Source organism: Bubalus bubalis, chromosome 4 (assembly GCF_019923935.1).
Source record: "Bubalus bubalis isolate 160015118507 breed Murrah chromosome 4, NDDB_SH_1, whole genome shotgun sequence".
Classification (NCBI taxonomy): Eukaryota; Metazoa; Chordata; class Mammalia; order Artiodactyla; family Bovidae; genus Bubalus; species Bubalus bubalis.
Window position 1 is genome coordinate 123,510,621 of NC_059160.1, and position 27,271 is coordinate 123,537,891.

The window sequence follows — 27,271 nt, forward strand, 5'->3', positions numbered from 1 at the left end:
TTTAAGCCATTATGTGAGAACTCTTTGAACTTGCTGTGATCAGGCTTCTAATTTACCTGCACCTAATATACATCATTTTCTTAAATGGAGCCCCTTCTGTTTGAGTTTAGTCCCGACCCTACTCCTTCGCTCTGGATCCCTCCTCCCTCCTCCTCCTCATCCTCAGGGACTTGGCTCTCTTGCCTGTCCAGTCAGATGTCTCAGCTTCTTCCTCTTTATCAGCTCTTTACCATCAGCATTTAATATGCTCACTGCTCTTCCAGCTTAAATAGACCCCCTTTGACCATGTTCCTTCTCTCCTTAGTACCCCTCCCTTCCTTTCCCACTTCTCTCCCCTTTGAAGAAGTTGGCTGGTTTCTATGCCTCTTGCCCTACTTTCTCACCCTTCATGGAGTGGCTTCCAACCCCTTGTAGTAGTTCTAACCAAGGCTGTGAATGACTTCCTTCCTTGTGACTAAAATCAACCTAGTTAAAATCCTGGCTAACTTTTGGCACATGCTTTCTCTTTCTTTCCCTGACACCATACTCTTCCGCTTACCCACCGCATCTGTTTTATTATTCCTCAGTTGTCTTTACAGGCTTCTTTTTTTTTTAACCTATCTCTTTAAATACTGCTGTTCCTCAAGATTTTGTTTTCTCCCCTTCTTATTCTACTCACTCACTGGACAGTTTTATTTATTGCCAGAATTTTAAGTACCTTCCTTATACTAATGTCTCCATATTATAATATTCAGTTCAGTTCAATTTAGTTGCTCAGTCGTGTCCGACTCTTTGCGACCCCATGGACTGCAGCATGCCAGGCTTCCCTGTCCATCACCAACTTCCAGAGCTTACTCAAACTCATGTCTGTTGCATCAGTGATGCCATCCAACTATATCATCCTCTGTCGTCCCCTTCTCCTCCTGCCTTCTATCGTTCCCAGCATCAAGGTCTTTTACAGTGAATCAGTTCTTCGCACCAGGTGGCCAAAGTATTGGAGCTTCAGCTTCAGCATCAGTCGTTCCAATGAATATTCAGGACTGATCTCCTTTAGGACTGACTGGTTGGATCTCCTTGCAGTCCTAGGGACTTAGAAGAGTCTTCTCCAACACCACAGTTCAAAAGTATCAATTCTTCGGTACTCAGCTTTCTTTATAGTCTGACTCTCCGAGCCATACATGACTACTGGAAAAACCATAGCTTTGACTAAACAGACCTTTGTCACTGAAAGTAATGTCTCTGCTTTTTAACATGCTGTCTAAGTTGGTCATGGCTTTTCTTCCAAGAAGCAAGCATCTTTTAATTTCATGGCTTCAGTCACCGTCTGCAGTGATTTTGGAGCCCCCCAAAATAAAGTCTGTCACTGTTTCCATTGTTTCCCCATCTATTTGTCATGAAGTGATGGGACCTGATGCTATGATCTTAGTTTTCTGAATGTTGAGTTTTAAGCCTACTTTTTCACTCTCCTCTTTCACTTTCATCAAGAGGCTCTTTAGTTTTTCTTTTCTTTCTGCCAAAAGGGTGGTGTCATCTGTGTATCTGAGGTTATTGATATTTTTCCCAGCAATCTTGATTATAATATTACTATATAAAAATGGTATATTATAAATAATATAGATAATTAGTATCTATTGCTTCAGCCCAGATCTCTCTGGAGTTTCATATGTGTATTTTTGTAGTTTATTGGATATCCTCTTGCAAGTTCCAAAAGCACCTCGTATTCAAGATGTATAAATCAAAGTCTGTGATCCACCTCACCCTCGTGCCGTGGGTGTGCTCCCACCCCATCCCCCACCCCAGATTACCCTGTCTCCAAGAATGCTCCCCACCACGTGTTAGTTGCACAAACCAAAACTCTGGATGCCATCTTCCACTGCTTACTTTCCTCTCATACGCTGTCCGTCACTGAGAGCTGCTGATGTACTCTCCTAACAGTGAGGTGCTCTCCTAAAAATAGCACTTGTCTATTTTCTTTCCATCTCTGCTGCCACTTCTCCACCTCAGGCTCCCTTTATCTCACAGAGTGCGGTAGCATGAAGTGATTATGTCTGCATTTAAGAGACCATTCAGGTTTGTGAGATGTAGAATAGACTGAAGAGGGACCACACTGGGCACAAGCAGTTGGAAGACCAGCTTCTTTTAGGTTTCCAGGAAGAGGGCTCTATGGGGATGGCATATCTGTTGGGCAAATAAGAAGCACAGCTGCACAGAATAAGAGACCAGGTCATTCTCTGCTTCTCTGGTTTCCTCCAGTGCCTTGAAGAAGTCATTCCTCCTGAACAACAAGCCTGTTAACTTGTGTCCTTCATCTATTCACATCCTTCCTGTCTCCAGGTGTCTTGTCTTGCCTACTCCCCAGCGTTCTTTGCTGGCTTAAACTGGCATGTACATTTCCTATCTGGAGGAAGGTCCTCTCCTGGGCTTGTATTCTTTCTTTTAAATCTCCAGTTCTCTTTCCCTTCTTATCCTGACTCCTTAGAAGTACAGGCTGCCCTCTTCAGTTCAGTTCAGTCGCTCAGTTGTGTCTGACTCTTTGTGACCTCATGGACTGAGGCACGCCAGACTTCCCTGTCCATCACCAACTCCCAGAGCTTACTCAAACTCATGTCCATTGGGTTGGTAATGCCATCTAACCATTTCATCCTCTGTTGTCCCCTTCTCTTCCTGCCATCAATTTTTCCCAGCATCAGGGTCTTTTCCAATGAGTTGGTTCTTTGCTTTAGGTGGCCAAAGTATTGGAGTTTCAGCTTCAGCATCAGTCCTTCCAATGAATATTCAGGATTGATTTCCTTTAGGACTGACTGGTTGGATCTCCTTGCAGTCCAAAGGACTCACAAGAGTCTTCTCCAACACCACAGTTCAAAAGCATCAATTCTTTGGTGCTCAGCTTTCTTTATAGTCCAACTCTCACACCCATACATGACTACTGGAAAAACCATAGCTTTGATGAGATGGACCTTTGTTGGCAAAATAATGTCTCTGCTTTTTAATATGCTATCTAGGTTGGTCATAACTTTTCTCCCAAGGAGCAAGTGTCTTTTAATTTCATGGCCGCAGTCACCATCTGCAGTGATTTTGGAGCCCCCCAAAATAAAGTCTGTCACTGTTTCCATTGTTGCCCCATCTATTTGCCATGAAGTGATGGGACCAGATGCCCTCCTCACATCCCAGTTTCAGAAGTTCATTTGCTGAAATTCATCCAGTAAAAGTTACTGTGAGTCTCCAAGTAACCCGATCCCAGGGACCCATTTAGTCCCCACTTGCTCAGTTCTTGCTGTGTCACTGTTGTTGGACACTCTTCTTCAGGCTGTCTTACCTGGACGTCTGTGACATCACACAAATGGTTCTCTTCGTACATCTTCCTTGTTAATCTATTTTATGTGTTTTTACATCTGCCAGTGTTTCTCAGGATTGAATCTTAACAACCTCTTTCTCTTCCTCTCTATAGTCTCCCTGATCGATTTTATCCATTCTCATGATTTCAGTTTTCATCTATAGTCTGATGATATCAAAACGATATCTCTACCCTTGGCTAGATTATTGGCATTCAGAATTTTATCTCTGACAGCCCTATTCCCTGCTGGATATCTAATGTCTGTGTCTCACAAATACCTCAAAATCAGTATATCTGCCTTTTTAACCCCTGCAGTGTCCCTGGTCTGCATTCTCTATTCAGAGGATGGCCCTACTACCCATTCTTTTGCCTAAAACTGAGCGTCACACTGTCCTTACCCTTCTCTTCAGCACCCATTATTACCTTTGTTTGGGGCTCTTCTGTCTCTGGTCTGAACTATCTTGATAGTTTTCCAAGTGTAGTCCCTTTCCTAGGCTCATTTCCTGAAATCCATTCCCACCAAATCCTTGAGTCTTCCTTTTTCCCTTTTTCTAATTCTGCCTTTCTGTCCTCTCTTCCTAATTAGCCTTTCCTAGGATTACTTGCTTAATTATGTTACCAGTAACTTTAATTCTCATGTACCCCAGTCTGCCTTCCAGACTGCCCAGGATCTGTGTCAGTGTGGCTCTCTGTTCATGTCACCAGGTACCGGGCTGCTCCTGGGTGGATGGGCAGAGGTGTGCACATCAGTGATCTCCAGACTTGAGATCCCTTCTTACATCAGTCCCTTCCCGTCCCCTAAATCTGCCAAACCTTAAGCTCTTATTAGACTCTACCCTTCTTGCCATTAGCAAACAATCATATTTTTACTTTGGAATAATGAAAAAGACTAGAAATTGCTTTCCTCAAATCCCTGTTCCTTATCTTGAGGTGTGCCTCTGCATGCACCCTCTCCACGTGTGCTTTAGTCTGGGCTCGGTGGCAGGGCCTCTGTGTTCCGGGCCAAGATGAGCACTCGTTAATCTCTTCTGAGACTTCTAGCAGAAGCCTCTCCCTGTCTCTATCTTCAGCCTTTCTTTCTCTGTTGATTCTTCCCTTAATCTGACAACAGGTCCAGTGCCACCAAACTTTACACTTAAAAATAGTTAAAATGGTAAATTTCATGTTATTATATTTTATCATAGTTTTTTAAATGCAATGATGATATAAAAACAAGAAACAGGGCTAAGGCTTTTCCAAGTTTGGAAACATTTTTACTGTAACTGTTGTCCTCTCTATTCTCCTCATTCAGACTTTCCAGTTATTCACTCTGTGGCCACTGTCTTCACTTTCCCACCTCCTGTTCATTCAGTCTCCGGTCTGTTAATATTCAGTGTTGGTTCTGTTCTGATCATACCACTAAACCTTTCTTGCTTCATCAGTTTTCTGAGTATAAGGATAAGCTCTGAGTAAAATAAGGGAGTGCCGGTTAAGAGGAAGCAATTTATCTTGGTCCCACAGTCGTGGGCCTGTGAACTGGCTCCTCAAAAACTCAGATACAGGGACTTGCTGGCGATCCCGTGCTTAAGACTTTGCCATCCAGTGCAGGGGCTACAATCCCTGGTTGAGGACTTAAGATCCCATATGCCTCACAGCCAAAACCAGAGCATAAAACAAAAGTAATATTGTAACAAATTGATGAAGACTTTAAAAATGGTACACATTAAAAAAAAAATCTTAAAATGTTAGAGAAAAGCTGAGATATGGAGCTAAGTAGAGGATAATTATACATTTGTGAAAGTACTAAATGCCACTGACTTATTTCCTTTGATACGGCAATTTGTGTGTTAAATTCACCTCAGTTTTTTCAAAAAGTGAAACTCCTTCATTGCATGTAACTGGGGAGATTGGGGCTCTAACATCCCATCCTTGTCTTTAAGAGCATTCTCCTTTAGTAAGAACAAATATAATTTATTACATAGATTTCAGTCTTTTTCAAAGTGCTTTTTTAAGGAGAAGTTAAAGGAACAGATTAGGCTTCTTTGAGGATAGACGCTGTGACTTGTTCGTCTCCAGGCACTTGACAGTCCCAGCACACAGCCAGCATTTTGTTCTCTGTACAGAAAGATGTGGCACGCCATATGAATGAAGAGCATTCCATTGTGAGGTCATGAATTTCACTAATTATCCTTTGATAGTTCAGAGATTTTTGTACCAGTGTCCTGCATATCTGATACAGTGAGTGGTTATTTCAATAGAATCTTATATTTTCACCTTGTATGTTGTTACCTTGTAATAGCACTAAGCAATTAGATGAAGAGATAAAATAATCTACTGAAAGTAACTACTCTCAAAGTATATGCTCTCAGACACTAGATTTTGAGCAGCAACTTAGAGAATTTGGATATAAGCTTAAATCATATCCATTTAAATTAGGAAGAAAACATGCCATTTGTGAATTATGTAACATTAGTCCGTTTGGAACTGGTCCCGCTGATTTGAGCAAAAAGAATTTGGACTTTTTTTTTTCTCCCCAGAAATTTATCCCTGCTTTCCCTTTTAGCTTTCCAAGGAATCCCTTCAACCTGTCGAGGTCCTCCGAGAGGAAGCCTGTGAGATCCTGGATGAAATGAGCCACAAGCTGCGTCTAGGAGCCATTCGGTTTTTTGCCTTTGCCCTGAGTAAAATATTTAAACAGATTTTCTCAAAAGTGCGTGTAAATGAAGAAGGGATTCAGAAAGTGAGTATTGCTTGTTAAAAAACAATCTCTTCTTCAACCCCTCACCGTTTCTTCAACTCAGAGGCATCTCACTTTGCACTGGATGAGCAGCTCCTGGTTATCAAGTGGCATCCAGCCTGAGCAGAAAGCAGCTCTGCCTCTCTGATCGGTGTTTCTCTCTTCCCTTCAGACCTGCAGGCTTCAGACAAACCAACTTAGTCACTTACTCACAGACTTGACAGACTAAGCTAATGTCAGATGTTCACTGAGTAGTAAGAGAGTTTCTGTATATGTTTCACTGAGGTTCTACAACATTTTCTTGTTACTCACACACCTTTCTGGTATGTTTTTCCTGTAAACAAAGACATTCTCTTGTGGTGTAATTATCAAAATAAGCAAATTAACATGGACACAGTGCTGGTAATACAGATCTTTTTCATGTTTCACCAGCTGTCCCAGCTCTGTCACATACAGGCAAGGAAAGTCCTACGTCATATGTCACAGTCAGCTTCCATATCTCTTTGGAGTCTTTTAATCTAGAACAATTCCTTAGTCTTTGTTTGTGTTTCATGAAACTACTTTTGAAGGAAACAGACCAGGTGTTTTCCACTGCCCCTTGATCTGGATTGGAGCTGCTTTCTCACTCAGGCTAAGGCCGCGTCCTCCGTGTGTCCGTCCAACCTGCGAGCAGGCGGCCTCTGTGCTTGTTCCTGTAATGCTCACGTTCGTCGGTTGGTCTCCGCTCTCTGCCGTGTTTCTCCACTCAGTTACTCTCTGTCCCCTTGTAATTAATACACATCTTGGGGAGTGCTTCAGGTTCCTGTTTTTCATCATACTTTCCTCTCTTAGTTTTTATACCCACTGATGATTTTTGCTTGAATCCAGTTATTACTCTTATGATTGCCAAATGCTGGTTTTTCTAATTGCATCACTCCTGTCATTTAATACTTTTTTTCTGGTAACAAGAGCTTTCTCTATGAAGAGTATTTTATCTGTTTATTTTTTAATACATTTTTTAATTTACTTGGAAGCTCTTACCTTCATTGGCCTTCCTGCTCATGCCTTTTAATGCTGTGTTTTTATTCAGTCATCTGCTTTGCTTCCAAGTATTTCTTCTTTTTCCTCCTGTGACTAATTTCTAAATTGCTGACTTACTATTTGGATCTCTGCAGGAGGGTGTTTGGTACAGTGCTGGGGCAGGGGATGTTGCTGGCTAGATCCTAACTGATAACAAACTACCTTATCTCAGTTGATTGTGTACTTAGATTTCAGAAGAACAGACTGTATGTTGACACATTGGGTATTTTTGAAGTTGCTAGCCTGAGAAATGTATTGGGAAGTTCATTTGCATTTGTCCCTGCTGCTGCTAAGTCACTTCAGTCGTGTCCAACTCTCTGCGACCCCATGGACGGCACCCCATCAGGCTCCGCCGTCCCTGGGATTCTCCAGGCAAGAACACTGGAGTGGGTTGCCATTTCCTTCTCCAATGCATGAAAGTGAAGTCGCTCAGTCGTGTCGGACTCCTAGCGACCCCATGGGCTGCAGCCTACCAGGCTCCTCTGTCCATGGGATTTTCCAGGCAAGAGTACTGGAGTGGGGTGCCCTACTACCGGGCATCCACTCTCCCCTGAGTCTAGTGTATAAATAGAAAAGTACCATTCCTTTTCTTGGTCCTAACAATGTGTAATTTTTTTTTTTTTTAAATCTCTGAGAGAGAATCTCTTGCTCTCTCTTCCTACAAACCACCAGTCAGTCTAGTACAGCAACTAATTGTTGACTTCTTAACTCAGTCTGACTTCAGATTCGTTCCCAGTTCCCCGCGAACATTAGTGGCATGACTATGTCACAACCAAGGAAGTTGAATAAGGCTTAGGCATTATTTACAAATATGTGTGTAATATTAAACAATGCATGTAAAATGCTTAATTGCTGCTCAACTAATATATGTTAGTGATCATCACCATTACTATTATTATGATCTGTAAATTTTAAGTTTTTAATATTCTTGCATTATGTGAAATTATTTAGCTAGAACTCAGAAATAAGTTTTGTGTATGTGGTCAGAGAGGCAGAAAAAACATTGTTAGTGTTCCCCCAGTAGCACATTCTTCCACTTTCTGATATAAGGTACAGTTTTAATAAGCGTGAAAGCTGAAAGTGTTCCAAGTGTAACCTTTGTCTTAAAGCTCCAGCGAGCCATCCAGGAGCATCCAGTTGTCCTGCTGCCCAGTCATCGGAGCTACATCGACTTTCTGATGTTGTCTTTCCTTTTGTACAACTATGACTTACCTGTGCCGGTCATAGCAGCAGGAATGGGTATGCTTCGGTCTTCTACTTTCCTTTTTTTGTTGTTATAAAAATTAAAGCGTTCACTGGAACGATTTTAACAATTCCAAGGAAGTTGAAGAAAATGATGAAAATATAATAGCCTCTCCCTCCTTCCTTCCGGTTCCAGGTGTAATAGTTGGATTGAGTCCTCTGTGTTGTGCTCTACTGGCCTGAACAGGCATAAGCAAGCGTATGTGCACGTAGGGCTTTTGGTTTAGGTTGAAAAAGGAGAGTATACTACCCTACTGGTTTTGGGTTTTTTTTGATAATGCATCAGTGGCTATCTCTATAGGTCAATAAATAGATCTAAACTTTTTTTAAAAAGTAAAAAAATTTTTTTAAATCTAAAGGGACTTCCATGGCAATCTGTTGATTAAGACTTCACATTTCTAATGCAGGCAATGCAGGTTCAGTCCCTGGTCAGGGAACTAAGATCCCACATGCTGTGCAGTACAGCCGTAAAATATTTTAAATCTAAAAAAAAAAAAAGGTCTAAACTCTTTTTACTATTTTTCAATTGTGTTAAAATGCACAAAGCATAAAATTTTCCATCTTCATCATTTTTCAGTGCACACTTCAGTGACATAAAGTTCACACTGTGGTACTACAGTCTATCCACTGAAGTCGTCTCATCTGGCAAAAATGAAATTCTGTCTTCATTTAACACTTAACCTCTCATTCTATTCTCCCTGCATCCCCTGGCAGCCACTATTCTGTTAATGCTTTCTGTCTCTACAAATCTGACTATCCACTACCTTCTGCAGGTGGAATTACACAGGATGTATCCTGCTTTTGCCAGCCTATTTCACACAGCATAGTGTCCTCGAGGTTCATCCATATTGTAGTGTCTGTCAGAATTTTCTTTTTTTTTTTTTTTTAAGGCTAAATAATACCCAGTGTATTGTTGTTCAGTTGCTAAGTCGTGTCCAACTCTTTGCAGCCCCAGGTACTGCAGCATGCCAGGCTTCCCGGTCCTTCACTGTCCCCCACTGTTTGTATAGACCAGATTTGGTTTACTCATTCATCTATCCCTGGATACTCGGGATGCTTCCACTTTGTGGCTGTTGTGAATAGTGCTGCAGTGAGTGTAGATGGATAAATACCTGTTTGAGGCTCTGCTTTCAGTTCTTCCAGATATGTACCCAGAAGTAGAATTGCTGGGTTAGATGGTAGTTTTATTTTTAATTTTTTGAGGAACTGCCCTTTTGTTTTCTGTAGTGGCTGCACCCCAGCAGTGCATGCAGGTTCACTTTCTCCACATCCAACCAACACTGATTATTTTCTGGTTTTTTAGATTTTTTTGTTTTGTTATTATAATAGTCTTCATAATGGGTTTGAAGTGATATCTCATCATGAGTATTTGTATTTCCCTGGTGATTAGTTATGTTAAGCATCTTTTCATATGCTTGTTGGCCAGTTCTATATCCTCTTCAGAGGAGTATTTTAAGTCCTTTGGATTGTTTGTTTTCTTTGTTGATGAGTTGTAGGAATTTTTTATATATTCTGTATCAGATATGTGATTGTAAATATTTTATCCCTTTTCACTCTGTTAATTGTATCCTTTGATGAATGGAAGTTTTTCATTTTGATTTACAGTCAGTGGTCTGTATCCACAAGTTCTGTATCCATGGATTTAACCAGCCATAGATCAAAAATATTTGGAATAAAAACTCCAGAAAGTTCCAAAAAGCAATAATTGAACTTGCCATTCACAGGGAACTATTTGCATAGCATTTACAGTATACTTACAACTATTTACAAGCAGTTATATTAAGAATTATAAGTAATCTGGAGCTGATTTAAAATGTACTAAGGTGTGCTAGGTTGTATGCAAATACTCTGCCCTTTCATATAAGGGACTTGAGCATCCAAGTGTTTTGGTACCCACAGACAGTCCCAGAACCAGTCCCCCACGGACTTCTCCCAACCCAAGGACGACTGTAGTCCAGTTTGTCTGTTGTTTCTTTTATTTTCTGTGCTTTTGGTCTCATATCCGAGAAATCATTGTCAAATCCAATGTTACAAAGCTTTCCCCCTATATTTTCTTCTAAAAGTTCTATAGACTTAGGTTTTGTATTTAGGTCCTTGATGTGTTTTGGTTTAATCTTTGTATGTGGTGTGACTTTTCTGGTAAGATTCTAACTTCAGGTCTAAGATTTTTATTGCTACATAATATTCAGCAGTGTGTATGTATCATAATGTAGTAGTTTTGCTGTAACAAACAACTTTTCAGTATATTTTCATATTAGTGCTTTTATTTCTGTAGAATTGATTCCAAGAAGTAGGATTACCAAGGTGAAGAAATTGTTTTTTATCTCCCTTATAGGTAGCCAGGAAAGCTGGGATTCAACCATGTATGCGCATGCTCAGTCATGTCTGACCCTTTGTGACCCCATGGACTGTAGCCCACCAGGCTTCTCTGTCTCTAGGATTCTCCAGAAACATACTGGAGGAGTGGTTTGCCATTTCCTTCTCCAGGGGATCTTCCCAACCCAGGGATCAAACCTGGGTCTCCTGCATTGCAGGCAGATTCTTTACCATCTGAGCCACCTGGATTTAATCAACACCTTTGTTAATAAACCCAGGTGGCACAGTGGTCAAGAATCTGCCTGCCAAAGTAGGAGACTAAAGAGATGTGAGTTTGATCCCTGGGCCAGGATGATTCCCTGGAAGAGGAAATGGCAACCCACTCTAGTATTCTTGCCTGGAAAATTCCGTGGACAGAGGAGCCTGGTGAGCTACAGTCCATGAGGTCGCAAAGAGTCAGACACAACTGAGCACTAACAGTAAAATAAAAACTGCCAGGAACCTAAGCACTTTAAAAGCATTTCCATCTATATACATGTGAAAAAGTTATTTGAAAATTAGGATAAAATGAAAAGAACTTTTTAAAAACTGATAGTGAACTCTTTCTTTTCATTGTTGACTTTTCTTTTCTAATCTGTGCTTCTAAAAGAATATCGATATTTTTACCCGATGGGTAAAAAGGAAAGGAGAAAGTGAGTTAGTTTGGCCTACCTGTCCAGAGCATGAAGGATGTGTTGATCTGTCATCAAGGCCAGGCTTCCCAGGTGGCTCAGTGGGTAAAGAATCTGCCTGCCAATGCAGGAGATGCCGGTTTGATCCCCTGGAGGAGGGCATGGCATCCCACTCCAATATTCTTTCCTGGAGAATCCCATGGATAGAGGAGCCTGGCCAGCTACAGTCCATAGGATCTTAAAGAGTTGGACACAAACAACTAAGCACTCACGTCATTGAGGTCAGCAGCAGTACTGACTAAAAAGGTTGGCATGATGCCATAGTTGAGGCTGCTGCCCCTGTCTCTTGCTGGTCTGGTTGTAGATGCAGAGGTGCATGGGAAGGAGGGTACACGAGGTAACCCCCCTACCAGCACCTGCCCACCAAGGCCGTTCTTTCCCATAATCCCATTAGATGTTTCTTCTTAAGATGAGGAGTGTCTTACATACATAAAATCTATCTGAATAGAACTTGACTTGAGACATTTATAGGAAGTTGCACTCTGTGGATAAATATTAACCAGCCTTTCTTTGGTAGACTTCCTGGGAATGAAGATGGTTGGTGAGCTGCTGCGGATGTCGGGGGCTTTCTTCATGCGGCGCACCTTTGGTGGCAATAAGCTCTACTGGGCCGTGTTCTCCGAATATGTGAAAACCATGTTACGGGTAAATGCAGATAACTACCCAGTGCTTTCAAGCTGTGCTTTCTTTTCACTGGCGTTTGCTGTAAGGTCTTATTTAAATTCTTAACTTCCGAGTGGACCACTTAGCTGTTTCTTTCCCCTCGAGGAATGTGTGTAACCTCAGCAATCTGTTTACTCTGCGTGGCTCCCTTGTTTAAGTTTCACTGTGAGCAGTGTTTGCTCAGAGGGCTGGGGAGGGAACTCGGGAAAAGGAATCAAAAGAAGCATTTATCACTTTGAGAGTAGGCAACGGGTTTTGTGTTTTGTTTTGTTTGTTTGTGTTTTCTCTTTAAAGAATGGTTATGCTCCTGTTGAATTTTTCCTCGAAGGGACAAGAAGCCGCTCTGCCAAGACATTGACTCCAAAATTTGGTAGGTTCCTTACAGATTGAAGGAAAAATACAAACCCAAAGACTTCGGGTGTGGTGTTATCATAACTGCTTAATAGAACATGACACTTTCTTTTTTTTTTTTCAAGATATTCTTTACCTTATAAGTGCAAGTGTTTCTTTATAAGTGCAACTGTCTATATCATATTTATGGGCTTGGTTGTAACGTATACTCTTAGTATCTTCTCATGCCCTTGTTTGCTCTCCTTTTCAATATGTATGAAAAGCTCTTTCTCCCTGTGTTTACAGGTCTTCTAAATATTGTGATGGAACCATTTTTTAAAAGAGAAGTTTTTGATACCTACCTTGTTCCAATCAGCATCAGTTACGATAGGATATTGGAAGAAACTCTGTATGCATATGAGCTTCTAGGGGTTCCTAAGCCAAAAGAATCTACAACTGTACGTAAAGCTTGATAGCCAAGCTTGACTTTACTGGAATTTATAGAAAAATGCTAGTTTATACGTAACTAATTTCTGGATTTATTCCTATTTTTCCCCCCTGTTGTGACATTCATAGGGATTGTTGAAAGCCAGGAGAATCCTCTCTGAGAAGTTTGGAAACATTCATGTGTACTTTGGAGACCCTGTGTCGCTTCGATCTCTGGCCGCTGGGAGGATGGGTCGGAGCCCGTATAACTTGGTTCCCAGGTGCAAGGCCTGTGTTTTCCTAACTGACATAGAAACAAGGACAAAAATCTAAAAGTGTAAATTGTAATTCTCGAGTTGACCACTTGCAGAACTGAAACTTGCTTTTCTGAGATGATACCCTGGAGAAGAGAAAGCTTCAATTAATGTGTTTTCCAGACAGTTAGCTGCATTGTGTATATTAAACATGCCAAGCCAGACAGTGCTAAAACAAACACAAGACCCCATTGCCTGCTCTCAAAGTGACAGATGTTTCTTCTGATTCCTTCTCCCCAGGCTCCCTTCCCAGTAACCTACAAACTTAAAAGCACAAACAAGAAAAGTGTGTTAACAAGCACATGTATGGGAATTGTTGAGCACTTTTGGTAGGCCAGTCAGAGTATTTATTTTTGATCCTGGAAAGGACTGTTTAGTAATAGTGAATGGGAGTGAGTCCCTGTTCTCAAGAAGGTTATAGTTTTATGGGCAAGGAAACATGTTAGGTTCTCTCAGGATGCAGCTGCAAACACGCATTTGGGGGTTTTTTTAATGCAGAGAAGAACACCTGCAGGAGTAAAGGAGACAGACCACCTGCTCAGCCAGGCCTCACGTGACTGCAGCATTGTTCATAATTTATCTGCAGTGCCAGTGGTCCCACAGCAGCTCCAGCTTCATTAGCTATCAGAAGCAGATAGTTAGATTTTTGTGGCCACAAGCTTTCACTCTTTCCGTCTCAAATTGGTCAGTTGTATCCATTACCAGGGAGTTCTCATTGGCTACAGCTTTCACATTATTTTGTGGGTTATTATGTGACTGCTGTTAGGTCATATGCATATCCACGGTCCAACCAGCTGAGTAGGTTCCTGATATCATCCAATGCAGTGTTTAGTGATCCAGGCATGAGGAGTGTGTCAGGTGAGGACCCTGGCAACACCGGGCAGGTGCCCTGAAACTTCTCAGAAGGACGGTGTGGCAGTCAGGCCCACTGTACAGCCTAGCAATGCAGACATGAGCCGTTGTCAACAGAACATATACCTGTCATAACCTGATTGGTGTGTTCTACAAGAGACACGTTCAAAATACTATGGATTTGAACGAGGCATAGTAGTTCAGTCCAGTGGAGGAGGCATCAGTTTTCACAAAAGAAGTGATCTATCCCACTTACAAAGCAGCAGACGTGTTGTTTTGCCTGAAATCAGGGATAATAGAACCCTGTTAGCTTGAGTATTTTTAATCACCTGTCAAGAGCATGCTCTCAAGGTGAACAGACAGATCACACTTTAGTAAAGTGCAAGTATATTTTTTCAATGTGACCTGAGAGAATTCAGTTGGCATAAAGCATGAGAAGACTCTAAAGGGTCTGTCTTCTCCCATTCCGTTCTCCTCTCACGTTGTCTCAGTAGCAGAACTGTGATTGCTTGTTCTGTATTCTTCCTTTTAGATATATTCCTCAGAAACAGTCAGAGGAGATGCACACCTTTGTCACTGAAGTTGCCTATAAAATGCAGCTTCTCCAAATTCAAAACCTGGTCCTGAGCCCGTGGCCGCTAATAGTTGCTGTCCTGCTTCAGAACCGGCCATCCATGGACTTTGATGCCCTGTTGGAAAAAACTTTATGGCTGAAAGGCTTAACCCAGGCCTTCGGGGGGTTTCTTACTTGGCCTGGTACGTATGTGGGACATATGTGGTGAGAATGCTTGCTTTTTTTATTTATTAAATTTGGAAAACTGAACGTGAAAAAAACCCATACAGGACTCTGAGCAAAGCATTGCTCAGAGAAAGAAAGCTTAGTCTGTTTTTATACTATAGGACATTGACCATAGCTTGTTGATTACTTGAGAATAATTGTCTATATGTCATGTCTCACTGTGAGACTCCAAGTAGATAGAGGACTAGAACACCCTCCTTTGTATCCAGTGGAGTGGGGAATAAATAATGACTCTTCGTACTCCACATATTCTTCCCGCTACACCGACCTCTTTCTACCACGTATTTGCAGCCCTTTGCCTTACTGGATTGTAAGGATTAAAGGGCTAGTCTTGAAGAACTGTATACAATTCTCTGATAATAACAGCTTTGAAAATCTCATTGGAGTTGTGAGTACTATGCTCAGAGTTTGGAATATATATATAACAGTAGTTAGCTTAAGTTACTTTCAATCTCTTTGATTTAAAATTGTAGAGACTGCAATTGAAACTGCAGTCTTCTGAGGGGGGCACAACCCATAACATACAGGATCTTAGTTCCCCAACCAAGGATCAAACCTGTGCCCCTACATTGGAAACGTAGAGTTTTAACCACTGGACCTCTAGGGAAGTCCCAGAATGCAGTCTTTTTAAGACCATACAATTATATATAGTCAGATACTTACTGACTGTTCACTCATTAAACCTGGGGAGTACCAGGGGTACAAAGATGAACAAGATGTAAACCCTGTTCTGGATAGAAGGCATGGTGGGTGGTGATGTGTAAACTAGTCGTTCGTTGAAATAAAGACAGAGAGCTATGGACAGACTGCTGAGGTTACTGAGAATAGTGTGTGGGAAAGGGCGCACACTCAGCAAGGTGGGACTTGTGAACCAGCCTTGAAGGGCACTAGGAGCCCTTCAGGAAGACAGCTGGGGAGGAGCATGGCTAATGCAGGGAGTAGGAGCGCGGTGAGGGGGCGACAGCACTGGGCGCCTCTTGACCCGCTGGTGACAGGTGACGCTAGAGCACTGGCTTTGGGGAAGGAGTGATGGAGATGGACGTGTGGACAAAGGCTGCATCCCAGAGGCCTGCTGTCTTGGAGTCTGGACTAGAGTTGGAGGTCAGAGAATGCAGCCATGGATTTAGGCAGGGAAGTATGGCGGATTGGCCTTAGGAAGTAGCCAGATTTCAGTTTAAAGATGGACCACGGTGGGGAGGGACTGGAGTCAGGGAGACAAGCAGGAAGGCTGCCATTCAGAGATGAGCACTCAGGCAGCAGAGCCAGGCAGCCGCAGAGGGCGGCATGGCTGACAGAGGCCTGGAGGCATTACTCACAGGAGTGCTGGTCAGCCGAGTGTTGATCACCAGTAGGGAAGTAAGGATGAATCATACATCTCTTCCCAGTATTGTAATGGTCTGATAGGAGGCAAAGGACATGCTGATTGTAATATAAGGTGTAAAGTCGTGAAAGAGGAATACCCAGAAACATATGAAAATGGAGGCACCTGTCTTTCTGAGGTGTTCTGCTTTCTCAAGAGAGGATCAATATGTGGCTGCTCCGTAGCTAAAAGCACCTGTGCAGCCACCGCAACCGCTGCGGTTGTCATCAACACACAGGGAGAGTCGGTTGCTAAGTTCCAGAAGTCAGGTACCAGAAATGATCAAACACAGTTTCTAATTTAGAACGTGGTGTGTATATTTGGTTCCTTTTTTGCCTTTTTACCCAGATTATTTCATATTCTTAAGCATTCTCATGTCTAGGCTATGATATGCATATTATTATATTATATATGTAAAATAAATCATATTGTATTGTATATATAGTGTCACGCACTGTATCATTACCATGAGCAACCTGAGACAAGGCAGATTAGTCCAGAGTGAATGTGATTGAGTCTGGAAGGAAAAACTTCACCTCCCACTTGTCCCTTCCATGAAGCATTCAGAACCTGTTGTCCCGCTTGAGCAGTGTGCCTCCTTTACACACCTGTCAGCCAGCTCTTCGGAGAAGGCAATGGCACCCCACTCCAGTACTCTTGCCTGGAAACTCCCATGGATGGAGGAGCCTGGTGGGCTGCAGTCCATGGGGTCGCTAAAAGTCGGGCACGACTGAGCGACTTCACTTTCACTTTTCACTCTCATGCATTGGAGAAGGAAATGGCAACCCACTCCAGTGTTCTTGCCTGGAGAATCCCAGGGATGGGGGAGCCTGGTGGGCTGCCATCTATGGGGTGGCACAGAGTCGGACACGACTGAAGCGACTTGGCAGCAGCAGCAGCCAGCTCTTTGTCTCAGGGTAAGAATAAAATGAGTTCCCTTATCAAGAATATTGTTAAATACTCCCATCTCATTTATCATGCGTATAATTCTAACTCCTCAGCTATCTCTTGGCCGGTGGAGTGTCGGGTGCTGACGTACCAGAAATTGTTATGAACCTACTTCTTCAGTTACCTTTGATACAGGAAAACCAGAAAAGTCTCCTTGGTGTCCCTTTGTACTCAGGGAGACGTGAAGCTTGGAGGGCGCCTGTTCGGGTTGCCCTTTGGTTTACCTCCAAAGTTGTAAAGTGATATTTTTGCCATCTTGGAATTTAGGTGTGTCGCATATCTTCTTTTAAAAAAAAAATTAATTTATTTATTTTTGGCTGCATTGCGTCTTAGTTGAGGCTGCAGGCTTAACTGACGTGTAGCATGTGGAATTTTAGTTCCCTGACCAAGGTTGAACCCACGTTAGAAGGGTAGAACCACCCATTAGAAGGCATGTTCTTAATCACTGGACCCCCCTCCCCTCCCCAGGGAAGTCCCTAGCATGTCTTCTTGTCTTAGTATTCTTAGATTCACATATGTGATTTTCTTGTCATGTAACTTGGTATTACAAAAATGTGATTCCTGAGAAAGTGTTGGCTTTCAAAATGGGAGTTGATGTGCATTTCACAATGGCTAACAGATTTGGGGTAGATGAAAAAGTATGTTCTGTGTCCTTAAAAAGAGTTGATTTATGATATACTGCTTTTAAAATATCCTTCCCATGTAGTATCATTACCTCATTTGGTGGGGTCTAAAACCAGTACCTGTACATAACAGTAAATGTGTCAGTTCACTAGCGTTAATTCATACTGGGGGTAAGACCCCAGCAGTGACCCAGCCCATTTCTTTGCCATTTCCCTGAGTGAATTGTCCTTGCCTGTGTAGATAATGAACCTGCTGAAGCAGTTATCCAGTCCAGCATTCTTCTGCATTCCAACATCGTCAGCCTTGTCAAAGACCGGGTGATTCTGAAAATGGAGTGCGGAGACTCGGAACTGGTGGATGGACTCATTTTCCAGCATATCACCCACCTCATGTGCTTGGCATACAGGAACCAGCTGCTCAACACTTTTGTCCGTCCTTCCTTAGTCGCTGTGGCATTGCAGATGACACCTGGGTTCAGGAAAGGTAACTTTTGGTACTATGGTCTTGAATTCTGGAAGAGACCTGGCCATTCAGTCCCATGTAGGGAGCAACGTTTGAAGTTTTAAATGCTGTGCCACGTATGTGCAGCCCACACACCAGCAAGGGAAGGGCCTGTACTCAGAATTAGTCAGGTTTTTCCTCCTAAATACATGACTAGCTGCCTAAAACTCGGGAATTGCAAAGGACCTAAAAAAATCATCTAATCTAAGCATCTCCTTTTATAAATAAGGAACATTAGGCCTAGAAATTTCTGACTACTCAAGGGTATGGGCAACTCCATTGCCTGGTCTGATGCGCTTTCTCTGATGTCACTTCCCTCAGCCGACAGAAGCAGACGGGGTGAACAGTCCCAGCGGTGTGTGAGTGCTCATATACAGGAGCATGCTGGTCGCACCGAGGAGTATAATAACAAGTGAAACCGTTTTTTTCACAGAAACCTGTAGTCAGGGCCAGGGATTTTCTACACAAGGCTGCACTGTAGAATTTTTGGAGGTTGAGTTCCTTCCCCAAAGGCTTCTGATTCAGTTGGTTGTTTTTGTGTTTGTCATCCAAAGCTCTGTAGATCATTTTAAGGAAAAGCCAGAGTGGAGGTACACTGGGCTCAGCTGCAGACCTTTAGCCTTGGAAGGAAATGTCATTTTGTGAATGAGGAAACTGGGGCCCAGAGGGGTCAGACAGCTTAGCTCAGGACAAAGGAAACTCAAACCTTGATCCCAGTTCTCCCTGAGGCTTCTCACATTGGGATTCATCCACAGCTGAGGGGCACATACGTAGTCTTCTGGAGTATTTCAGTGTGAACACCCTGAAATGGGAGGCGACCGTTTGTGTCCGTATGGAGGTATATTTTTATGATGAGAAAAGTCATGTCAGAAAGATGAATGTCTGTAGCTGATGGGCCAGGAAGACCCACACATCTGAGGGGTAAGACAGTAGTTTCTAGTGTTGTGTGCCAGTGTGTTCTAGTGCCAAAGATGGGGTAGAGACATCGGCAGATGTTAATGTGGAAGGGAAGGGAGGAAGCCATTCCTTTCCGTCTCTGCTGGGAAACCACGCACAGGTGAAGTGAAGTGCCCTGGCTTTAAGGCCACTTGCTGATTTCCACACTGACTGATTAGAAGCCTGATTGTAATTCAGCTTCAACCATTGAAATCATACTAGACTGTAGTTTACTTGTGGGTAAAATTTAGATTGTTTATAGCTTCCTTCCCTGGTAGCTCAGCTGGTAAAGAATCCGCCTGCAATGCAGGAGACCCCAGTTCTATTCCTGGGTCGGGAAAGTCCCCTGGAAAAGGGATAGGCTACCCACTCCAATATTCATGGGCTTCCCTGGTGACTCAGATGATAAAGAATCCACCTGCAATGTGGGAGACTTGGGTTCAATCCCTGGGTGGGAAGATCCCCTAGAGGGAGAGCATGGCAACCCACTCTAGTATTCTTGCCTGTAGAATCCCCATGGGCAGAGGAGCTTGGCAGGCTACAGTCCTTGGGGTCGCAAAGAGTCAGACACAACTGAGCAACTAAGCACACAACATAGCTTCTTTGCCCCTGGTACATGAATAATATGTCTTTAAAATACTACATTTTTAGCTTCAAGAGGGACAGGACGTGTGTATACCTATGGCTGATTCATGGCAGAAACCAAAGCTATTGTAAAGCAATCATTCTTCAATTAAAAATAAATAAATTAAAAAAAATAAAATACTACATTTTGGAGTATCATGAACTGCTTGGTACTCCCTGCCTGTTTAAAAAGCTGAGTTGTAATTTTGTGTAATGAATTTATTTCCAGAGGATGTCTACAGTTGCTTTCGCTTCCTATGCAGTGTTTTTTCAGATGAGTTCATCTTTCTTCCAGGAAATGCACTAAAGGTAAATCCTTAACTGCAGAAAAGCTGTGTGTTTGTGGTGTGAGTTCTGAAAATATTAGGCTTGGATTCACAGGTGTGTCTTCCCTTCCTTCAAGGCTACATGCAGCAGAGAAAGAGATGTGCAAAAGAGAAACTTGGACACTTACAGTTCAACAAACTCGGTTTTACTTCCTCACGTTTAATCAATGCTCTGGGGATTGTTTGGTGAGAGGAGCCAAATCGTTGAGCTGTTAGTGCGGCCACTGTAAAAATAACTAATAGCCAGCTACTCTGTTAGGAAATTTACCAATCAGGACATGTTTTCCAGCACAACTAACTGGAATGATTAGGGTCTTTTGCTTAGAGACTGGAGAACAGTGGTCCTGCCTGGTGGTGTGCACAGCTGGTGAAGGATCGAGCCCCCAGAGCTGGACCGCTGGCTTGCTGGCGTGGAAGCAGCACTGGCAAGTGGGTCTGGGGTCTGTCCGTTACGCTGAGGGACACAGGTTTTGTTCAGTAGGAAATGAGGGCAGCCATTTTGAGCATAACATGATTCTCAGTGTTTTTCGGACTTTCCGCATGCACTTTTGTTTAAATGTGAGGAGAATATGGCTGTATACAAAGTGAAAGAAGATCTGTTGCCCAGGTAATGATTTCTGAGGCTTATCGGGTTTTCAGTGTTTACTGCATTTGAGGATCAATATTCTGAGCGTCGAAACAGTGCTGCTCTGGCTCCTAACAACCACAACCGTGGGTCTGGGAAGGGTTGCAGAATTAGCTAGTGTTTTTCTTGTTTCAAGGGTGCATGGCTGCATACACTGAGCCCAGCAGTGGATCATTGACCTAAATTATAAATTTGTGGATGAATTCTGTCTTTTCCCCTCCCCTTCCAGGACTTTGAAGAAGGCTGTTACTTGCTTTGTAAAAGTGAGGCCATACAAGTGATGACGAGGGACATCCTAGTTACAGAAAAAGGAAATACTGTGTTAGAGTTTTTAATAGGACTTTTTAAACCTTTTGTGGAATCTTATCAGGTGTGTAAATCTTTGCAAGTTCTCCTTCATCCTCCCATAACAAATATAACTGAGACTGTCCTACCCTGTACTTATTTCTATCTGAAGAGCAAGTATCTTCCCCAGGGGAATGGTAGAACTTTTTTTTGCAAAGGGAGGGGTCTTTATTCTGCCATAGAGGGGCAGAATACAATTAAGAGGGTCAGTGTAAAATTTTTACTGTTCTATTGTAGTTGGCTGCCCTTTTTCACTTTCTGTTCCTCTTATCCCCCCTCTTAAAAATCAGATAATTTGCAAATACCTCTTGAACGAAGAAGAAGACTACTTCACTGAGAAACAGTACTTCATAAGAGTTAGAAAATTCACAAGTCAGCTTCTCGATCAAGGTGAGTCACAACCCTGAAGGTGGTGCTTTCTGTCAGCTGAGAACAAACAGGAGGTCACTCACTCCCTCATCCCTCTGTTTTAGGGGCCTCACAGTGTTACGATGTATTATCCTCTGACGTACAGAAAAATGCCTTAGCAGCTTTTGTGAGGCTCGGTGTGGTGGAGAAGAAGAAGGTGTAAGTAACGGAGCATGATGCCCAGGGTGGGCTCGGGGCAGCGACAGCTCAGAACAGTTGAGCACCAAGTCCATAGAGAGAACTGTGGAAACGCATGTGATCTGGGAAACATCACATCATGCTTCACTTTTGCACATTCTGAGTAGTGAAGGCACTCTGCGTTACCATGCAGATTTTATGTGGCTATGAATAAAAATTACACTGAAGCAAAGACAAAATTTGCGCTAGGCCAGCATTTTGGCTTTGACCTAATTATTGAAATTTAAAGGTTAATTCTGGAGTAGGAAATGGCAACCCACTCCTTTATTGCCTGAAATATTCCCTGGACAGAGGAGCCTGGTGGGCACAGTCCATGGGGAGCAAAGAATTGGACACGACTGAGCGATTGAGTACAAGTGCACACATATTGGTTAATTATAAGAAAATCCGAGTGGGGGGGCATGTCGTGTGTGTGTGTATCCTTACATATATATTAATATACACACAACTTTCAGCTATTTAAAACTACCCTTGAGGAAGACTATTTAAACATTCTCACTATATAAAAAATGAATGTTGTCTTTTCGTCCTAATTTATGCAGTAAGAAAGCTTATTATTTTTTCTCCTAGAAATAATGATTATATATTTAACGTGAATGAACCTGCCACAACAAAGTTAGAGGAAATGCTTGGTAAGTACCATTTAATAAAATGTGATGTGTTTTCACATTGCACTTAGCAACATATAGTAAAACAAGAAAGTACGGTACTAAATAATTTATCAAAATGAACACCAGTCAAGCTTTAATACACGCAGAGAACTATTTTTGTTTTTTTATATTCATGGATAAGCTTTATTCCAATGTCTGCATAAAAATGAGTTGATGTTAATTAGAAGGAAGTTTTTCCAAAGGGGTTAAAATTTATCAAACAACAGAATTTTGTCCTTCCCTTTAGGCAAAGAACTATTTCTATCATCTAGAGTTTTCTTAAGGAACTAAGAAGAAAACTAACAGAAAACACACCAGGCATAAAATAGGCAGTCTTATGCAGCATAAAAATGATCAGCTCCTAACATAACTAATCAGGATGCATGATCTAGTCCTGGTGACGTCAAGAAGATTCCTCTCCTTCTAGTTTGGATTCATTAGCTCCCATTTCATTGCCAAGGACCTTAGTTTCTTGAATGGGGCCTGAAGCCAGGCCCTTAGCAATGAAAGCACGGAGTCCTAACCACTGGAGTGCCAGCTTAGGACTAAAATAGTCTTCTATTTATAATATGTCTGAAATTTCAGAATACGTAACCTTGAAATTCGATTTTGAATTTTGTGGTGGTGGTGTTCAGTTCCTAAGTCATGTCTGGCTCTGCGACCCATGGACTGCAGCATACCAGGCTTCCCTGTCTTTCACCATCTCCCAGAGTTTGCTCAAACTCATGTCTGTTAAGTTGGTGATGCCATCCAACCATCTCATCCTCTGTCGTCCCCTTCTCTTTCTGCCTTCAGTCTTTCTCAGCATCAGGGTCTTTTCCAATGAGTCAACTCTACACATCAGGTGGCCAGAGTATTGGAGCTTTAGCTTCAGCATCAGTCCTTTCAATGAATATTTAGGGTTGATTTCCTTAGGATTCACTGGTTTGATCTACTTACTGTCCAAGGGACTCTCAACAGTCTTTTCCAATACCACAATTCAAAAGCATCAGTTCTGCGGCACTCAGCCTTCTTTATGGTCCAACTCTCACATCCATGGCTACTGGAAAAACTATAGCTTTGACTACATGGATCTTTGTTAGCAAAGTGACATCTCTGCTTTTTAATATGCTGTCTAGATTTTTCATAGGTTTTCTTCCAAGAAGCAAGTGTCTTTTTTAAAATTTCATAGCTGCAGTCACCGTCCACAGAGGCCACTAAAATTAAGTGTGTCACTGTTTCCATTGTTTCCCCATCTATTTGCTGTGAAGTGATGGGACCAGGTGCCATAATCTTAGCTTTCTGAATGTTGTTTTAAGCCAGCTTTTTCACTCTCCTCTTTCACCTTCATCAAGAGGCTCTTTAGTTCCTCTTTGCTTTCTGCCATTAGAGTGGTATCGTCTGCATATTTGAGGTTGTTGATATTTCTCCTGGCAATCTTGATTCCAGCAGTGCTTCATCTAGCCCAGCATTTCGCATGACCTACACTGTATATAAGTTAAACAAACAGGGTGACAATATACAGCCTTGACGTACTCCTTTTCCGGTTTTGAGCCTGTCTGTTTATTTCATATCTGGTTCTGTTTCTTCTTGACCTGCATACAGGTTTCTCAGGAGGCAGGTAAGTTGGTCCAGTATTCCCATCTCTTTAAGAATTTTCCACAGTTGGTTATGATCCACAAAGTCAAAGGCTTTAGCATAGTCAGTGAAGCAGAAGTTGATGGTTCATGGAATTCTCTTGCTTTTTCTATGAGACAGTGGATGTTGGCAATTTGATCTCTGGTTCCTCTGCCTTTTCTAAATCCAGTGTGTACATCTGGAAGTTCTCAGTTCACATACTGTTGAAGCCTGGCTTGAAGGATTTTGAGCATTACCTTGCCAACATGCAAAATGAACGCAATTGTATGGTAGTTTGAACATTCTTTGGCATTGCCTTCCTTTGGGATTGGAATGAAAACTGACCTTTTCCAGTCCTGTGGCCACTGAAGAGATTCCCAAATTTGCTGGCATATTGAGTGCAGCACTTTAACAGCATCATCTTTTAGGATTTGAAATAGCTCAGCTGGAATTCTGTCACCTCCACTAGCTTTGTTCATAGTGATGCTTCCTAAGGCCCGCTTGACTTCACACGGTAGGATGTCTGACTCTAGGTGAGTGACCACACCATTGTGGTTATCTGGGTCATTAAGACCTTTTTTCATTCCAATCCCAAAGAAAGGCAATGCCAAAGAATGCTCAAACTACCACACAGTTGCACTCATCTCACATGCTAGTAAAGTTCTCCAAGCCAGACTTCAGCAATATGTGAATTGTGAACTTCCAGGTATTCAAGCTGGTTTTAGAAAAGGCAGAGGAATCAGAGATCAAATTGCCAGCATCCACTCGATCATCGAAAAAGCAAGAGAAAACATCTATTTCTGCTTTATTGACTATGCCAAAGCCTTTGACTGTGTGGATCACAATAAACTGTGGAAAATTCTGAAAGAGATGGGAATACCAGACCACCTGACCTGCCTCTTGAGAAACCTATATGCAGGTCAGGAAGCAACAGTTAGAACTGGACATGGAACAACAGACTGGTTCCAAATAGGAAAAGGAGTATGTCAAGGCTGTATATTGTCACCCTGCTTATTTAACTTATATGCAGAGTACATCAAGAGAAACGCTGGGCTGGATGAAGCACAAGCTGGAATCAAGATTGCTGGGAGAAATATCAATAACCGCAGATGACACCACCCTTATGGCAGAAAGTGAAGAGGAACTAAAAAGCCTCTTGATCAAAGTGAAAGAGGAGAGTGAAAAAGTTGGCTTAAAGCTCAACATTCAGAAAACGAAGATCATGGCATCTGGTCCCATCACTTCACAGGAAATAGATCGGGAAACAGTGGAAATAGTGTCTGACTTTATTTTTCTGGGCTCCAAAATCACTGCAGATGGTGATTGCAGCCATGAAATTAAAAGACGCTTACTCCTACGAAGAAAAGTTATGACCAACCTAGATAGCATATTCAAAAGCAGAGACATTACTTTGCCAACAAAGGTCCATCTAGTCAAGGCTATGGTTTTTCCAGTGGTCATGTGTGGATGTGAGAGTTGGACTGTGAAGAAAGCTGAGCGCCGAAGAATCGATGCTTTTTTTTTTTTTTTTAAATTTATTTTATTTTATTTTTTAACTTTACAATATTGTATTGGTTTTGCCATATATCAACATGAATCCACCACAGGTATACACGTGTTCCCCATCCTGAACCCTTCTCCCTCCTCCCTCCCCGTACCATCCCTCTGTGTTGTCCTAGTGCACCAGCCCCCAAGCATCCAGTATCGTGCATCGAACCTGGACTGGCGACTCGTTTCATATATGATATTATACATGTTTCAATGGACTCTGTGGGAGAGGGAGAGGGTGGGATGAATTGATGCTTTTGAACTGTGGTGTTGGAGAAGACTCTTGAGAATCTCTTGGACTGTAAGGAGGTCCAACCAGTCCATCCTAACCGAGATCAGTCCTGGGTGTTCTTTGGAAGGAATGATGCTAAAGCTGAAACTCCAGTACTTTGGCCACCTCGTGCGAAAAGTTGACTCATTGGAAAAGACTGATGCTGGGAGGGATTAGGGGCAGGAGGAGAAGAGGACGACAGAGGATGAGATGGCTGGATAGCATCCCCGACTCAATGGACATGGGTGTGGGTGAACTCCGGGAGTTGGTGATAGACAGGGAGGCCTGGCGTGCTGCAATTCATGGGGTCGAAAAGAGTCGGACACGACTGAGCAACTGAAATGAATTGAACTGAAGACCTTTTTTGTACAGTTCTGTGTGTTCTTGCCACCTCTTATTATCTTCTGCTTCTGTTAGGTTCACACCACTTCTGTCCTCTGTTGTGTCTGTCTTTTGCATGATACGTTCCCTTGGTGTCTAATTTTCTTGAGGAGATCTCTAGTCTTTCCCATTCGTTTGTTTTCTGCTTTCTTTGCATTGTTCATTTAAGATTTTTTTTTTATCTCCCTGCTATTCTTCGGAATTTGGTGAGAGAGGCATAAAGCTAAAATAGACACCAAAGCCCTCATTCTGAGGATGATGGAGTTGATTTCTTAATCTCAGAAGTCAACGGTGTGAGAGTGAACATACTGGAACATGCTCGCCTTGAAGTTCAGGAAACGTGGCTGGGGGCACAGTGGCCATGCCCATCGCCTCTTTGAGACACGGCTGCTTCTATGAACGGTGCTGCTGTCTCCACTGATTGTTTTTCAGTCTGTAAAACTCTGCACAGGTGTCGTGTGTTTTCCTTTTGCCAGTGCCCAAGTGTTGTACGATTTCATGAGCCATCTCTCTGTTTTTACCTTAGGTTGTAAAACACTGGTAGGAAAACCAGCAACTGCGAAGCTTTAATGATTGCCAAATGGTTACGGAAAAATTGGTCGTGTAATTTCTGTCATTCATGGACTCGTATTACAACAAAGAGGAAAGTAAAAGAAGCGACCCATCTTCCATCTTTTATAAGGCTTCGAGAACAGTGGACTCAGTACAGAGAGAGAGCCATCAGTTTAAGCAGTCAGTGAAATTTGCTCCACAATGGTTAAAAAGACATTTGTGTCCAACCCTGTGTGTTTTAAAATAAAACAGGCTTTTGGAAACATGTTTGGAAGTACAAAGCCTAGCTCCTGTTTCACTAACACTTTCAACTTATTACATGTATTTAACTGTTACGTTGACTTCTGAATTAAAATGCAGCATCAACTCTATAAAGGCTCTGGCTATCAAAAGAAAACTACTAGAAAGGGCATGTCTTATGCTTCTCGTGACTTTCTTTAATTCAGGTTGCCTCAAACAAGTACACATTTGACAAAGATATATAATAAAGTAGCTAGCTTCCATTAAACTTTGCCACCCAAGGGCCTTAATCAGTAAAACTGAATTAGAGAAAGTACATGTGACAGAGAAAAGTTATGCGATGTATCATAAATAGGCTTAACAATTCAAAGGAAGAA

The 27,271-nt window shown here is 42.3% G+C and overlaps 1 protein-coding gene across 1 annotated transcript in view; it reads left to right on the forward strand.

The window, feature by feature from the left end:
• The window catches only part of GNPAT (glyceronephosphate O-acyltransferase), a 40,518-nt gene extending 13,597 nt beyond the window's left edge, over positions 1–26,921 (forward strand). The window contains exons 3-16 of the mRNA XM_006055544.3: positions 5,856–6,032; positions 8,198–8,327; positions 11,895–12,022; positions 12,335–12,410; positions 12,677–12,828; positions 12,947–13,077; positions 14,495–14,718; positions 17,934–18,176; positions 19,984–20,063; positions 20,935–21,075; positions 21,341–21,440; positions 21,524–21,617; positions 22,227–22,288; positions 26,629–26,921. Of these exons, the coding sequence (XP_006055606.2) occupies positions 5,856–6,032; positions 8,198–8,327; positions 11,895–12,022; positions 12,335–12,410; positions 12,677–12,828; positions 12,947–13,077; positions 14,495–14,718; positions 17,934–18,176; positions 19,984–20,063; positions 20,935–21,075; positions 21,341–21,440; positions 21,524–21,617; positions 22,227–22,288; positions 26,629–26,672 (1,782 nt within the window). The 3' untranslated portion in view covers positions 26,673–26,921. The remainder of the gene's footprint in view (positions 1–5,855; positions 6,033–8,197; positions 8,328–11,894; positions 12,023–12,334; positions 12,411–12,676; positions 12,829–12,946; positions 13,078–14,494; positions 14,719–17,933; positions 18,177–19,983; positions 20,064–20,934; positions 21,076–21,340; positions 21,441–21,523; positions 21,618–22,226; positions 22,289–26,628) is intronic.
• Positions 26,922–27,271: the final 350 nt, after the last annotated feature.